Raw genomic sequence first — 17,139 nt, 5'->3', positions numbered from 1 at the left:
CGTCGTCCGGGTTAGGGGAGGGTTTGGCCCAGCGTCGTCCGGGTTAGGGGAGGGTTTGGCCCAGCGTCGTCCGGGTTAGGGGAGGGTTTGGCCCAGCGTCGTCCGGGTTAGGGGAGGGTTTGGCCCAGCATCGTCCTGGTTAGGGGAGGGTTTGGCCCAGCGTCGTCCGGGTTAGGGGAGGGTTTGGTGGCAGGGATGTTCTTGTCGCTAGTGACTCCTGTGATGCCGGGTGCAACACACGCTGACAAGGTCGCCAGGTGTTTCCTCCGACACAATGGTGCGGCTGGCTTCCAGGTTAAGCGGGCATTGTGTCAAGAAGCAGTACGGCTTGGCTGGGTTGTGTTTCGGAAGATTCACAGCCCTCGAACTTCGTCTCTCCCGAGTCCGTACGGGAGTTGCAGCGATGGGACGAGACTAACTACCAATTGGATACCACGAAATTGGGGAGAAAAAGAGTTGAAAAAAAATACAAATAAATACCCTGCACTTAAAAGGACTATGACCATGAGAAACAAGATTCTCTGGTCTGATGAAACCAAGATTGAACTCTTTGGCTTGAATGCCAAGCGTCACGTCTGGGGGAAACAAGGCACTGCTCATCACCTGGCCAATACCAGCCCTACAGTGAAGCATGGTGGTTGCAGCATCATGCTGTGGGGATGTTTTTCAGCGGCAGGGACTGAAACTAGTCAAGATCAAGGGAAAGATGAACGGAGCAAAATACAGAGATCCTTGACAATCTGCTCTAGAGCGCTCAGGATCTCATACTGGGGCGAAGGTTCATCTTCCAACAGGACAAAGACCCTAAGCAAACTGCCAAGACACAGGATTGGTTTTCGGGAGAAGTTTTTCAATGTCCTTGGGTGGCCCAGCCAGAGCCCGGACTTGAACCCAATCAAACATCTCTGGAGAGACCTGAAAATAGCTTTACGGTGACGCTCCACATCCAACCTGACAGAGCTTGAGAGGATCTGCAAAGAATGGGAGAAACTCCCAAAATACAGGTGTGCCAAGTTTGTAGCATCATACCCATGGGACGTGAGGCTATCATCGCAGCCAAAGGCACTTTAACAAAGTACTGAGTAAAGGGTTTGAATACTTATGTAAATGTGTTTTCCATTTTTTTTATACATTTGCAAAGAATTCAATTTTTTTTCTTCCTTTGTCATTATGGGGTATTGTGTACATAGATGAGAACGTAACGTAACAACATTTGGAAAAAGTTGTTGGTTCTGAATACTTTCCGAATGTATTTACACTGTAACGTCACCTAGGAGGTACTCTCTCTGGTGCTGCTGAAACTGATATAGCTGGCTTTACACTAACGTCACCGAGAGGTACATGTTGAATACTGGATACGCTTGTAGTTTGTCAATGTGAATAAAAATAATACATTGCAATGATGGAATCTGATCAATTCAACTCAGAAAATATTTCAGTCTAACTTCCCTTCTTGCGCTTTATTGTGATTAAAATTACATTATGTTGGAGGATTTCAGTTGCATTACCTTTCCACTTAAACTGAGTACAAGCAAATTATATATTTTTACAGTTGTCCAAGTCAGTGGTTCCTAAACTGTCGGGTGTGAGAGGGTCGGCGTGGAGCGTCCCACCACCCCCAAAATAATTATGGAAGGGGGCCCGATTGAAAAAGGTTGGAAAACCACTGTTATAAGTGTTATTTTGTAGAAAAATAACATTTCGATTTGTGAAAACATTCTCTCTTAGCCTTTCTTTTTCTGATCCGTTTCCATGGTTATATAACACACATCAACTTACTACTGGATCAAGACTGATTCTGACACTCAGCAGCTAACTGTACAAAAACAAATATTTGTATTTTCTTGTGAATTAGCTATGACCGTCTGTATTCATACACCATGTTGTGACGGGCTTGGTCCTGGTCTGTCTGCATGCTGCTGTCGGACGGACGGAGCGAACCCATAACGACCACTGGGTGGTGCTGCTGTCTCAGGTCAAGTCCGTTATGTTCCAAAAAACTAAAAAGTTCCGACAAACTTTCATTCTGACTCAAGGGCTGGTTTCCCCGGACCTGGTAGGGAGGATCCACTCAGAACTCATCCCTTGTCACCAGTGGCATGGAAAATGGCTTCTTTAGCAAACCATTATACATTAACCTCTACCAAAGTAAACATTTTGGATTAAATACAGAAAGTGTATTATTCCGCACTTTACAGCAGACTGGTCTTGGAGCAACCTCCGTAGCCAGAGGGCAGGTTTCAGACAAAATAATACAATCATCCACGTGAAAAGGGAGGGGCATAGGAAGGCAGCAGAGTGCTAGGCCGTGGCCTCGATGGTGCATTCTTTAGCCAGGTGACCAGACTTTCCGCAGTTGTAGCAGTTGACTTCGCTGGCCTTGCTGCACTGGACGGCAACATGGCCGATCTCACCACACCTGGTGGGAGACAGAGGAGAGAGACGAGGTTTAGCTAAGACAAGGGAGTGTTTTCAAGATGGAAGCACAGTAATAAGTCTGTGTGTCAGTCTTCAGAAAGCACAGTCCTGCATCTGTGCATGTTTAACATGTGGCTTTTAACAAGCCTAGGAGAAAATGACAGGTCAGAGATAGCACATCCAGGACTCACCAGTAACACTTCACTACCTTGTTTTGTTCTGAAAAATGTTTTTTACTTGCATATTTTCCTTTATAGGAGATAGAGACCGTGAGAAAGAGGATAGATTGGAGAGAATTTTGTACCAGAAGGGGAGTGGGCCGGTCCTGAACCCACACAGTACCTGTGTGTTAACTCACCTAACAGTCCTTCTGGATGTGTATATGCGATAACTCACCTGTAACATTTGACCTTCTCACAGCCCTTCTGGATGTGTCCAAAACCTCCACAGGAGTAGCACTTCTGCTCGTTGGCATGGTCACAGTCTCGGGCCACGTGGCCAGCCTTGCCACAGTTATAACAGACCTGCATTATAACAAAAGTCTCCAGTCACGTGGCCAACCCAGCCATAGTTATAATTATGTTATAACACACCGGCCTCGCCCTAGTTCTAACACAACAACACACCGGCCTCGCCCCAGTTCTAACACAACAACACACCGGCCTCGCCCCAGTTCTAACACAACAACACACCGGCCTCGCCCCAGTTCTAACACAACACACCGGCCTCGCCCCAGTTCTAACACAACAACACACCGGCCTAGCCCCAGTTCTAACACTACAACACACAGACCTCGCCCTAGTTCTAACACTACAACACACAGACCTCGCCCTAGTTCTAACACTACAACACACCGGCCTCGCCCTAGTTCTAATACTACAACACACCGGCCTCGCCCTAGTTCTAACACTACAACACACCGGCCTCACCCTAGTTCTAATACTACGGTCCTTCTGTAGCTCAGTTGGTAGAGCATGGCGCTTGTAACGCCAGGGTAGTGGGTTCGATTCCCGGGACCACCCATACGTAGAATGTATGCACACATGACTGTAAGTCGCTTTGGATAAAAGCGTCTGCTAAATGGCATATATTATTATTATTACTACAACACACCGGCCTCACCCTAGTTCTAACACACCGGCCTCGCCCTAGTTCTAACACTACAACACACTGGCCTCGCCCTAGTTCTAACACACCGGCCTCGCCCTAGTTCTAACACTACAACACACTGGCCTCGCCCTAGTTCTAACACTACAACACAATGGCCTTGCCCTAGTTCTAAAACTGCAACACACCGGCCTCGCCCTAGTTCTAACACTACAACACACTGGCCTTGCCCTAGTTCTAACACTACAACACACTGGCCTCGCCCTAGTTCTAACACTACACCGGCCTTGTCCTAGTTCTAACACTACAACACACCGGCCATGCCCTAGTTCTAACACTACAACACACCGGCCTCACCCTAGTTCTAACACTACAACACACCGGCCTCGCCCTAGTTCTAACACTACAACACACCGGCCTCGCCCTAGTTCTAACACTACAACACACCAGCCTCGCCCTAGTTCTAACACTACAACACACTGGCCTTGCCCTAGTTCTAACACTACAACACACTGGCCTCGCCCTAGTTCTAACACTGCAACACACTGGCCTTGCCCTAGTTCTAAAACTACAACACACCGGCCTTGCCCTAGTTCTAACACTACAAACACACCGGCCTCGCCCTAGTTCAAACACACTGGCCTCGCCCTAGTTCTAACACTACAACACACCGGCCTCGCCCTAGTTCTAAAACTACAACACACCGGCCTCGCCCTAGTTCTAACACTACTAAACACACCGGCCTCGCCCTAGTTCTAACACTACACCGGCCTCGCCCTAGTTCTAACACTACACCGGCCTCGCCCTAGTTCTAACACTACACTACACCGGCCTTGCCCTAGTTCTAACACTACAACACACCGGCCTCGCCTGAGTTCAAACACTACAACACACTGGTCTCGCCTGAGTTCTAACACTACAACACAATGGCCTTGCCCTAGTTCTAATACTACACTACAACACACCGGCCTCGCCCCAGTTCTAACACTACAACACACTGGCCTCGCCCTAGTTCTAACACTACAACACACTGGCCTCGCCCTAGTTCCAACACTACAACACACTGGCCTCGCCCTAGTTCTAACACTACAACACACTGGCCTCGCCCTAGTTCTAACACTACAACACACTGGCCTCGCCCTAGTTCTAACACTACAACACACTGGCCTCGCCCTAGTTCTAACACTACAACACACTGGCCTCGCCCTAGTTCTAACACTACACCGGCCTCGCCCTAGTTCTAATACTACACTACACCGGCCTTGCCCTAGTTCTAACACTACACTACACCGGCCTTGCCCTAGTTCTAACACTACAACACACCGGCCTCGCCTGAGTTCCAACACTACAACACACTGGCCTCGCCCTAGTTCTAACACTACAACACAATGGCCTTGCCCTAGTTCTAACACTACACTACAACACACCGGCCTCGCCCTAGTTCCAACACTACACTACAACACAATGGCCTTGCCCTAGTTCTAACACTACAAACACACCGGCCTCGCCCTAGTTCAAACACACTGGCCTCGCCCTAGTTCTAACACTACAACACACCGGCCTCGCCCTAGTTCTAAAACTACAACACACCGGCCTCACCCTAGTTCTAACACTACACTACAACACACCGGCCTCGCCCTAGTTCCAACACTACAACACACCGGCCTCACCCTAGTTCTAACACTACAACACACCGGCCTCGCCCTAGTTCTAACACTACAACACACTGGCCTCGCCCTAGTTCCAACACTACAACACACTGGCCTCGCCCTAGTTCTAACACTACACTACAACACACTGGCTTCGCCCTTGTTCTAACACTACACTACAACACACCGGCCTCGCCCTAGTTCCAACACTACAACACACTGGCCTCGCCATAGTTCTAACACTACAACACACCGGCCTCACCCTAGTTCTAACACTACAACACACCGGCCTCGCCCTAGTTCTAACACTACAACACACTGGCCTCGCCCCAGTTCTAACACTACAACACACTGGCCTCGCCCCAGTTCTAACACTACAACACACCGGCCTCGCCCTAGTTCTAACACACCGGCCTCGCCCTAGTTCTAACACTACAACACACTGGCCTCGCCCTAGTTCTAACACTACAACACAATGGCCTTGCCCTAGTTCTAAAACTGCAACACACCGGCCTCGCCCTAGTTCTAACACTACAAACACACCGGCCTCACCCTAGTTCTAACACTACACCGGCCTCGCCCTAGTTCTAATACTACACTACACCGGCCTTGCCCTAGTTCTAACACTACACTACACCGGCCTTGCCCTAGTTCTAACACTACAACTTACCGGCCTCGCCTGAGTTCAAACACTACAACACACTGGTCTCGCCCTAGTTCCAACACTACAACACACTGGCCTCGCCCTAGTTCTAACACTACACTACAACACACTGGCCTCGCCCTAGTTCCAACACTACAACACACTGGCCTCGCCCTAGTTCTAACACTACACTACAACACACTGGCTTCGCCATAGTTCTAACACTACAACACACCGGCCTCACCCTAGTTCTAACACTACAACACACCGGCCTCGCCCTAGTTCTAACACTACAACACACCGGCCTCGCCCTAGTTCTAACACTACAACACACCGGCCTCGCCCTAGTTCTAACACACCGGCCTCGCCCTAGTTCCAACACTACAACACACTGGCCTCGCCCCAGTTCTAACACTACAACACACTGGCCTCGCCCCAGTTCTAACACTACAACACACTGGCCTCGCCCTAGTTCTAACACTACAACACAATGGCCTTGCCCTAGTTCTAACACTACAACACACTGGCCTCGCCCTAGTTCTAACACTACACTACAACACAATGGCCTCGCCCTAGTTCTAACACTACAACACACCGGCCTCACCCTAGTTCTAACACTACACCGGCCTTGCCCTAGTTCTAACACTACACTACACCGGCCTTGCCTTAGTTCTAACACTACACTACACCGGCCTTGCCCTAGTTCTAACACTACACTGGCCTCGCCCCAGTTCTAACACTACAACACACCGGCCTCGCCCTAGTTCCAACACTACAACACACTGGCCTCGCCCTAGTTCTAACACTACACTACAACACACCGGCCTCGCCCTAGTTCTAACACTACAACACACCGGCCTCGCCCTAGTTCCAACACTACAACACACCGGCCTCGCCCTAGTTCTAACACTACAACACAATGGCCTCGCCCTAGTTCTAACACTACAACACACTGGCCTCGCCCTAGTTCTAACACTACACTACAACACACTGGCCTCGGACCTAGTTCTAACACTACACTACAACACACTGGCCTCGCCCTAGTTCTAACACTACAACACACTGGCCTCGCCCTAGTTCTAACACTACAACACAATGGCCTCGCCCTAGTTCTAACACTACAACACACTGGCCTCGCCCTAGTTCTAACACTACACTACAACACACCGGCCTCACCCTAGTTCTATAACTACAACACACCGGCCTCGCCCTAGTTCTAACACTACAACACCCCGGCCTCGCCCTAGTTCTAACACTACAACACACCGGCCTCGCCCTAGTTCTAACACTACAACACACCGGCCTTGCCCTAGTTCTAACACTACAACACACCGGCCTCGCCCTAGTTCTAACACTACAAACACACCGGCCTTGCCCTAGTTCTAACACTACAAAAACACCGGCCTTGCCCTAGTTCTAACACTACACCGGCCTTGCCCTAGTTCTAACACTACACTACACCGGCCTTGCCCTAGTTCTAACACTACACTATACCGGCCTTGCCCTAGTTCTAACACTACACTACACCGGCCTTGCCCTAGTTCTAACACTACACTACACCGGCCTTGCCCTAGTTCTAACACTACACCGGCCTCACCCTAGTTCTAACACTACAACACACTGGCCTCGCCCTAGTTCTAACACTACACTACAACACACTGGCCTCGCCCTAGTTCTAACACTACAACACACCGGCCTCGCCCTAGTTCCAACACTACACTACAACACACTGGCCTCGCCCCAGTTCTAACACTACAACACACTGGCCTCGCCCCAGTTCTAACACTACAACACACTGGCCTCGCCCTAGTTCTAACACTACAACACACCGGCCTTGCCCTAGTTCTAACACTACACCGGCCTTGCCCTAGTTCTAACACTACACTACACCGGCCTTGCCCTAGTTCTAACACTACACTACACCGGCCTTGCCCTAGTTCTAACACTACAACACACCGGCCTCGCCCTAGTTCCAACACTACAACACACCGGCCTCGCCCTAGTTCCAACACTACAACACACCGGCCTCGCCCTAGTTCCAACACTACAACACAATGGCCTCGCCCTAGTTCTAATACTACACTACAACACTCTGGCCTCGCCCCAGTTCTAACACTACAACACACTGGCCTCGCCCTAGTTCTAACACTACAACACACTGGCCTCGCCCTAGTTCTAACACTACAACACACTGGCCTCGCCCTAGTTCTAACACTACACTACAACACACTGGCCTCGCCCTAGTTCTAACACTACACTACAACACACTGGCCTCGCCCTAGTTCTAACACTACAACACACCGGCCTCGCCCTAGTTCCAACACTACAACACAATGGCCTTGCCCTAGTTCTAATACTACACTACAACACTCTGGCCTCGCCCCAGTTCTAACACTACAACACACTGGCCTCGCCCTAGTTCTAACACTACACTACAACACACTGGCCTCGCCCTAGTTCTAACACTACACTACAACACACTGGCCTCGCCCTAGTTCTAACACTACACTACAACACACTGGCCTCGCCCTAGTTCTAACACTACACTACAACACACTGGCCTCGCCCTAGTTCTAACATTACAACACACCGGCCTCGCCCTAGTTCCAACACTACAACACAATGGCCTTGCCCTAGATCTAAAACTACAACACACCGGCCTCACCCTTGTTCTAACACTACAACACACTGGCCTTGCCCTAGTTCTAACACAACAACACACCGGCCTCACCCTTGTTCTAACACTGCAACACACCGGCCTCGCCCTAGTTCTAACACTACAACACACCGGCCTCGCCCTAGTTCTAACACTACAACACACCGGCCTCGCCCTAGTTCTAACACTACAACACACCGGCCTCGCCCTAGTTCTAACATAATAACATTATATTACACTGGCCTTGCCATAGTTCTAACACTACAACACACTGGCCTCTCCCTAGTTCTAACACTACAACACACCGGCCTCGCCCTAGTTCTAACACTACAACACACCGGCCTCGCCCTAGTTCTAACATAATAACATTATATTACACTGGCCTTGCCATAGTTCTAACACACCTGTTCCCTCTCCTTCTTGGGCTCCTTACAGTCTCTGGAAATGTGTCCTCCACGACCACAGTTGTAGCACGCTGGGATGGAAGAATCACCAGAGGAACATGTTACTTATGACAAAGCAATAGACCAGTCCTCTCACAGTCCCTGGCGACATGCCCAGGCTCGCCACAGCAGGTGTTGAAATGCTTACCATCCTCAGTCCTCTCACAGTCCCTGGCGACATGCCCAGGCTCGCCACAGCAGGTGTTGAAATGCTTACCATCCTCAGTCCTCTCACAGTCCCTGGCGACATGCCCAGGCTCGCCACAGCAGGTGTTGAAATGCTTACCATCCTCAGTCCTCTCACAGTCCCTGGCGACATGCCCAGGCTCGCCACAGCGATAGCAGAACAGATCTGAGGAAAAGGAATAACATTATTAAATCAACATTGCTTTGCCAGGAATCGATTTAGAAGTTAGCACACGAACACAGTTGTTAGCACACTCAGAGCTAGCCAGGGCCATGCTCAGGAAGACCAAACAGGAGAGAAAGCTTGAAACTGAGTTATATGGGAAGGTAGAAAACTACAAGACATCACGTTCAGTTTCAAAGTGAGCCATACTGAACACCGTGCGGGTCTGTAATGTAGTCAGTACCTTACCTTTCCCCGTCTATTGATCACTGCCCTGTAATGTAGTCAGTACCTTTCCCAGTCTATTGATCACTACCCTGTAATGTAGTCAGTACCTTTCCCCATCTATTGATCACTGCCCTGTAATGTAGTCAGTACCTTTCCCCGTCTATTGATCACTACCCTGTAATGTAGTCAGTACCTTACCTTTCCCCATCTATTGATCACTACCCTGTAATGTAGTCAGTACCTTTCCCCATCTATTGATCACTACCCTGTAATGTAGTCAGTACCTTATCCTTTCCCCATCTATTGATCACTACCCTGTAATGTAGTCAGTACCTTTCCCCATCTATTGATCACTACCCTGTAATGTAGTCAGTACCTTTCCCCATCTATTGATCACTACCCTGTAATGTAGTCAGTACCTTTCCCTGTCTATTGATCACTACCCTGTAATGTAGTCAGTACCTTTCCCCATCTATTGATCACTACCCTGTAATGTAGTCAGTACCTTTCCCCATCTATTGATCACTACCCTGTAATGTAGTCAGTACCTTTCCCCATCTATTGATCACTACCCTGTAATGTAGTCAGTACCTTACTCGTCTATTGATCACTACCCTGTAATGTAGTCAGTACCTTTCCCCATCTATTGATCACTACCCTGTAATGTAGTCAGTACCTTACCTGTCCCCATATATTGATCACTACCCTGTAATGTAGTCAGTCCTTTCCCAGTCTATTGATCACTACCCTGTAATGTAGTCAGTACCTTTCCCAATCTATTGATCACTACCCTGTAATGTAGTCAGTACCTTACCTTTCTCCGTCTATTGATCACTACCCTGTAAATGTAGTCAGTACCTTTCCCAGTCTATTGATCACTACCCTGTAATGTAGTCAGTACCTTTCCCAATCTATTGATCACTACCCTGTAATGTAGTCAGTACCTTACCTTTCTCCGTCTATTGATCACTACCCTGTAAATGTAGTCAGTACCTTTCCCAGTCTATTGATCACTACCCTGTAATGTAGTCAGTACCTTTCCCAATCTATTGATCACTACCTTGTAATGTAGTCAGTACCTTACCTTTCCCCATCTATTGATCACCACCCTGTAATGTAGTCAGTACCTTTCCCTGTCTATTGATCACTACCCTGTAATGTAGTCAGTACCTTTCCCCGTCTATTGATCAATACCCTGTAATGTAGTCAGTACCTTTCACCGTCTATTGATCACTACCCTGTAATGTAGTCAGTACCTTTCCCCGTCTATTGATCACTACCCTGTAATGTAGTCAGTACCTTTCCCCATCTATTGATCACTACCCTGTAATGTAGTCAGTACCTTACCTGTCCCCATATATTGATCACTACCCTGTAATGTAGTCAGTACCTTTCCCCGTCTATTGATCACTACCCTGTAATGTAGTCAGTACCTTTCCCAATCTATTGATCACTACCCTGTAATGTAGTCAGTACCTTACCTTTCTCCGTCTATTGATCACTACCCTGTAAATGTAGTCAGTACCTTTCCCAGTCTATTGATCACTACCCTGTAATGTAGTCAGTACCTTTCCCAATCTATTGATCACTACCCTGTAATGTAGTCAGTACCTTACCTTTCTCCGTCTATTGATCACTACCCTGTAAATGTAGTCAGTACCTTTCCCAGTCTATTGATCACTACCCTGTAATGTAGTCAGTACCTTTCCCAATCTATTGATCACTACCTTGTAATGTAGTCAGTACCTTACCTTTCCCCATCTATTGATCACCACCCTGTAATGTAGTCAGTACCTGTCCCTGTCTATTGATCACTACCCTGTAATGTAGTCAGTACCTTTCCCCGTCTATTGATCACTACCCTGTAATGTAGTCAGTACCTTTCACCGTCTATTGATCACTACCCTGTAATGTAGTCAGTACCTTACCTTTCCCAATCTATTGATCACTACCCTGTAATGTAGTCAGTACCTTTCCCCATCTATTGATCACTACCCTGTAATGTAGTCAGTACCTTTCACCGTCTATTGATCACTACCCTGTAATGTAGTCAGTACCTTTCCCAATCTATTGATCACTACCCTGTAATGTAGTCAGTACCTTACCTTTCTCCGTCTATTGATCACTACCCTGTAAATGTAGTCAGTACCTTTCCCAGTCTATTGATCACTACCCTGTAATGTAGTCAGTACCTTTCCCAATCTATTGATCACTACCTTGTAATGTAGTCAGTACCTTACCTTTCCCCATCTATTGATCACTACCCTGTAATGTAGTCTGTACCTTTCCCAGTCTATTGATCACTACCCTGCCCCATCTATTGATCACCACCCTGTAATGTAGTCAGTACCTTTCCCAGTCTATTGATCACTACCCTGTAATGTAGTCAGTACCTTTCCCAGTCTATTGATCACCACCCTGTAATGTAGTCAGTACCTTACCTTTCCCCATCTACTGATCACTACCCTGTAATGTAGTCTGTACCTTTCCTTTCCCCATCTATTGATCACTACCCTGTAATGTAGTCAGTACCTTTCCCTGTCTATTGATCACTACCCTGTAATGTAGTCAGTACCTTTCCCCATCTATTGATCACTACCTTGTAATGTAGTCAGTACCTTTCCCAGTCTATTGATCACTACCCTGTAATGTAGTCAGTACCTTTCCCTGTCTATTGATCACTACCCTGTAATGTAGTCAGTACCTTTCACCGTCTATTGATCACTACCCTGTAATGTAGTCAGTACCTTTCCCAGTCTATTGATCACTACCCTGTAATGTAGTCAGTATCTTACCTTTCCCTGTCTATTGATCACTACCCTGTAATGTAGTCAGTACCTTACCATTCACAGTCTATTGATCACTACCCTGTAATGTAGTCAGTACCTTTCACCGTCTATTGATCACTACCCTGTAATGTAGTCAGTACCTTTCCCCATCTATTGATCACTACCCTGTAATGTAGTCAGTACCTTACCTTTCCCCATATATTGATCACTACCCTGTAATGTAGTCAGTACCTTACCTTTCCCCATCTATTGATCACTACCCTGTAATGTAGTCAGTACCTTACCTTTCTCCGTATATTGATCACTACCCTGTAAATGTAGTCAGTACCTTTCCCAGTCTATTGATCACTACCCTGTAATGTAGTCAGTACCTTTCCCAATCTATTGATCACTACCCTGTAATGTAGTCAGTACCTTTCCCAGTCTATTGATCACCACCCTGTAATGTAGTCAGTACCTTACCTTTCCCCATCTATTGATCACTACCCTGTAATGTAGTCATTACCTTACCTCATCTACTGATCACTACCCTGTAATGTAGTCAGAACCTTTCCTTTCCCCATCTATTGATCACTACCCTGTAATGTAGTCAGTACCTTACCTTTCCCCGTCTATTGATCACTACCCTGTAAATGTAGTCAGTACCTTTCCCAGTCTATTGATCACTACCTTGTAATGTAGTCAGTACCTTACCTTTCCCCATCTATTGATCACCACCCTGTAATGTAGTCAGTACGTTTCCCTGTCTATTGATCAATACCCTCTAATGTAGTCACTACCTTTCACCATCTATTGATCACTACCCTGTAATGCAGTCAGTACCTTTCCCAGTCTATTGATCACCACCCTGTAATGTAGTCAGTACCTTACCTTTCCCCATCTATTGATCACTACCCTGTAATGTAGTCTGTACCTTTCCTTTCCCCATCTATTGATCACTACCCTGTAATGTAGTCAGTACCTTACCTTTCCCCATCTACTGATCACTACCCTGTAATGTAGTCTGTACCTTTCCTTTCCCCATCTATTGATCACTACCCTGTAATGTAGTCAGTACCTTTCCCTGTCTATTGATCACTACCCTGTAATGTAGTCAGTACCTTTCCCCATCTATTGATCACTACCTTGTAATGTAGTCAGTACCTTTCCCAGTCTATTGATCACTACCCTGTAATGTAGTCAGTACCTTTCCCTGTCTATTGATCACTACCCTGTAATGTAGTCAGTACCTTTCACCGTCTATTGATCACTACCCTGTAATGTAGTCAGTACCTTTCCCAGTCTATTGATCACTACCCTGTAATGTAGTCAGTATCTTACCTTTCCCTGTCTATTGATCACTACCCTGTAATGTAGTCAGTACCTTACCATTCACAGTCTATTGATCACTACCCTGTAATGTAGTCAGTACCTTTCCCCATCTATTGATCACTACCCTGTAATGTAGTCAGTACCTTACCTTTCCCCATATATTGATCACTACCCTGTAATGTAGTCAGTACCTTACCTTTCCCCATCTATTGATCACTACCCTGTAATGTAGTCAGTACCTTTCCGTGTCTATTGATCACTAACTTCTAATGTACTCAGTACCTTTCCCAATCTATTGATCACTATCCTGTAATGTAGTCAGTACCTTACCTTTCCCCATATATTGATCACTACCCTGTAATGTAGTCAGTACCTTACCTTTCCCCATCTATTGATCACTACCCTGTAATGTAGTCAGTACCTTTCACCATCTATTGATCACTACCCTGTAATGTAGTCAGTACCTTACCTTTCTCCGTATATTGATCACTACCCTGTAAATGTAGTCAGTACCTTTCCCAGTCTATTGATCACTACCCTGTAATGTAGTCAGTACCTTTCCCAATCTATTGATCACTACCTTGTAATGTAGTCAGTACCTTTCCCAGTCTATTGATCACCACCCTGTAATGTAGTCAGTACCTTACCTTTCCCCATCTATTGATCACTACCCTGTAATGTAGTCATTACCTTACCTTTCCCCATCTACTGATCACTACCCTGTAATGTAGTCAGAACCTTTCCTTTCCCCATCTATTGATCACTACCCTGTAATGTAGTCAGTACCTTACCTTTCCCGTCTATTGATCACTACCCTGTAAATGTAGTCAGTACCTTTCCCAGTCTATTGATCACTACCTTGTAATGTAGTCAGTACCTTACCTTTCCCCATCTATTGATCACCACCCTGTAATGTAGTCAGTACCTTTCCCTGTCTATTGATCAATACCCTGTAATGTAGTCACTACCTTTCACCATCTATTGATCACTACCCTGTAATGTAGTCAGTACCTTTACCAGTCTATTGATCACTACCCTGTAATGTAGTCAGTACCTTTCCCCGTCTATTGATCACTACCCTGTAATGTAGTCAGTACCTTACCTTTCCCCATCTATTGATCACTACCCTGTAATGTAGTCAGTACCTTTCCCCATCTATTGATCACTACCTTGTAATGTAGTCAGTACCTTTCCCAGTCTATTGATCACTACCCTGTAATGTAGTCAGTACCTTTCCCCATCTATTGATCACTACCCTGTAATGTAGTCAGTACCTTTACCAGTCTATTGATCACCACCCTGTAATGTAGTCAGTACCTTACCTTTCCCATCTATTGATCACTACCCTGTAAATGTAGTCAGTACCTTTCCCAGTCTATTGACCACTACCCTGTAATGTAGTCAGTACCTTACCTTTCCCCATCTATTGATCACTACCCTGTAATGTAGTCAGTACCTTTCCCAATCTATTGATCACTACCTTGTAATGTAGTCAGTACCTTACCTTTCCCCATCTATTGATCACCACCCTGTAATGTAGTCAGTACCTTACCTTTCCCTGTCTATTGATCACTACCCTGTAATGTAGTCACTACCTTTCACCATCTATTGATCACTACCCTGTAATGTAGTCAGTACCTTTCCCAGTCTATTGATCACCACCCTATAATGTAGTCAGTACCTTACCTTTCCCCATCTATTGATCACTACCTTGTAATGTAGTCAGTACCTTACCTTTCCCCATCTACTAATCACTACCCTGTAATGTAGTCAGTACCTTTCCTTTCCCCATCTATTGATCACTACCCTGTAATGTAGTCAGTACCTTTCCCAGTCTATTGATCACTACCCTGTAATGTAGTCAGTACCTTTCCCCATCTATTGATCACTACCCTGTAATGTAGTCAGTACCTTTCCCGTCTATTGATCACTACCCTGTAATGTAGTCAGTACCTTTCCCCGTCTATTGATCACTACCCTGTAATGTAGTCAGTACCTTTCCCCATCTATTGATCACTACCCTGTAATGTAGTCAGTACCTTACCTTTCCCCGTCTATTGATCACTACCCTGTAATGTAGTCAGCACCATACCGTTCCCCGTCTATTGATCACTACCTTGTAATGTAGTCAGTACCTTACCAGTCTATTGATCACTACCCTGTAATGTAGTCAGTACCTTTCCCAGTCTATTGATCACCACCCTGTAATGTAGTCAGTATCTTACCCTGTCTATTGATCACTACCCTGTAATGTAGTCAGTACCTTACCTTTCCCCATCTATTGATCACTACCCTGTAATGTAGTCAGTACCTTTCCCCGTCTATTGATCACTACCCTGTAATGTAGTCAGCACCATACCGTTCCCCGTCTATTGATCACTACCTTGTAATGTAGTCAGTACCTTACCAGTCTATTGATCACTACCCTGTAATGTAGTCAGTACCTTTCCCAGTCTATTGATCACCACCCTGTAATGTAGTCAGTATCTTACCCTGTCTCTTGATCACTACCCTGTAATGTAGTCAGTACCTTACCTTTCCCCATCTATTGATCACCACCCTGTAATGTAGTCAGTATCTTACCCTGTCTATTGATCACTACCCTATAATGTAGTCAGTACCTTACCTTTCCCCATCTATTGATCACTACCCTGTAATGTAGTCAGTACCTTTCCCCATCTATTGATCACTACCCTGTAATGTAGTCAGTACCTTTCCCCATCTATTGATCACTACACTGTAATGTAGTCAGTACCTTTCCCAGTCTATTGATCACTACCCTGTAATGTAGTCAGTACCTTTCACCATCTATTGATCACTACCCTGTAATGTAGTCAGTACCTTACCTTTCCCCGTCTATTGATCACTACCCTGTAATGTAGTCAGTACCTTATCCTTTCCCCATCTATTGATCACTACCCTGTAATGTAGTCAGTACCTTTCCCCATCTATTGATCACTACACTGTAATGTAGTCAGTACCTTTCACCATCTATTGATCACTGCCCTGTAATGTAGTCAGTACCTTACCTTTCCCCGTCTATTGATCACTACCCTGTAATGTAGTCAGTACCTTATCCTTTCCCCATCTATTGATCACTACCCTGTAATGTAGTCAGTACCTTTCCCCATCTATTGATCACTACCCTGTAATGTAGTCAGTACCTTTCCCCATCTATTGATCACTACCCTGTAATGTAGTTAGTACCTTTCCCTGTCTATTGATCACTACCCTGTAATGTAGTCAGTTCCTTTCACCGTCTATTGATCACTACCCTGTAATGTAGTCAGTACCTTTCCTCATCAATTGATCACTACCCTGTAATGTAGTCAGTATCTTACCTTTCCCCATATATTGACCACTACCCTGTAATGTAGTCAGTTCCTTTCACCGTATATTGATCACTACCCTGTAAATGTAGTCAGTACCTTTCCCAGTCTATTGATCACTACCCTGTAATGTAGTCAGTACCTTTCCCAATCTATTGATCACTACCCTGTAATGTAGTCAGTACCTTTCCCAGTCTATTGATCACCACCCTGTAAT

General features: G+C 46.1%; 1 protein-coding gene across 4 annotated transcripts in view; it reads right to left on the bottom strand.

Annotated features, from left to right (window-relative positions):
* Positions 1–1,445: 1,445 nt before the first annotated feature.
* Positions 1,446–17,139, bottom strand: part of LOC124024026 (CCHC-type zinc finger nucleic acid binding protein-like) — a 45,157-nt gene continuing 29,463 nt past the window's right edge. The window contains exons 3-6 of one of the 4 annotated variants that reach the window (XM_046338136.1): positions 9,065–9,268; positions 8,878–8,948; positions 2,815–2,942; positions 1,446–2,419 (exon numbers count right to left, since the gene is read on the bottom strand). In XM_046338136.1, the coding sequence (XP_046194092.1) occupies positions 2,302–2,419; positions 2,815–2,942; positions 8,878–8,948; positions 9,065–9,268 (521 nt within the window). In that variant the 3' untranslated portion in view covers positions 1,446–2,301. Of the gene's footprint in view, positions 2,420–2,814; positions 2,943–8,877; positions 9,269–9,643; positions 9,655–10,126; positions 10,138–17,139 lie in introns of those variants that run through there. The other 3 variants (XM_046338137.1, XR_006836900.1, XR_006836894.1) reach the window with 3 other exon arrangements.

The sequence above is a fragment of the Oncorhynchus gorbuscha genome, linkage group LG03, assembly GCF_021184085.1.
Source record: "Oncorhynchus gorbuscha isolate QuinsamMale2020 ecotype Even-year linkage group LG03, OgorEven_v1.0, whole genome shotgun sequence".
NCBI lineage: Eukaryota > Metazoa > Chordata > Actinopteri > Salmoniformes > Salmonidae > Oncorhynchus > Oncorhynchus gorbuscha.
This window is presented reverse-complemented; position numbering and strand designations above follow the sequence as displayed.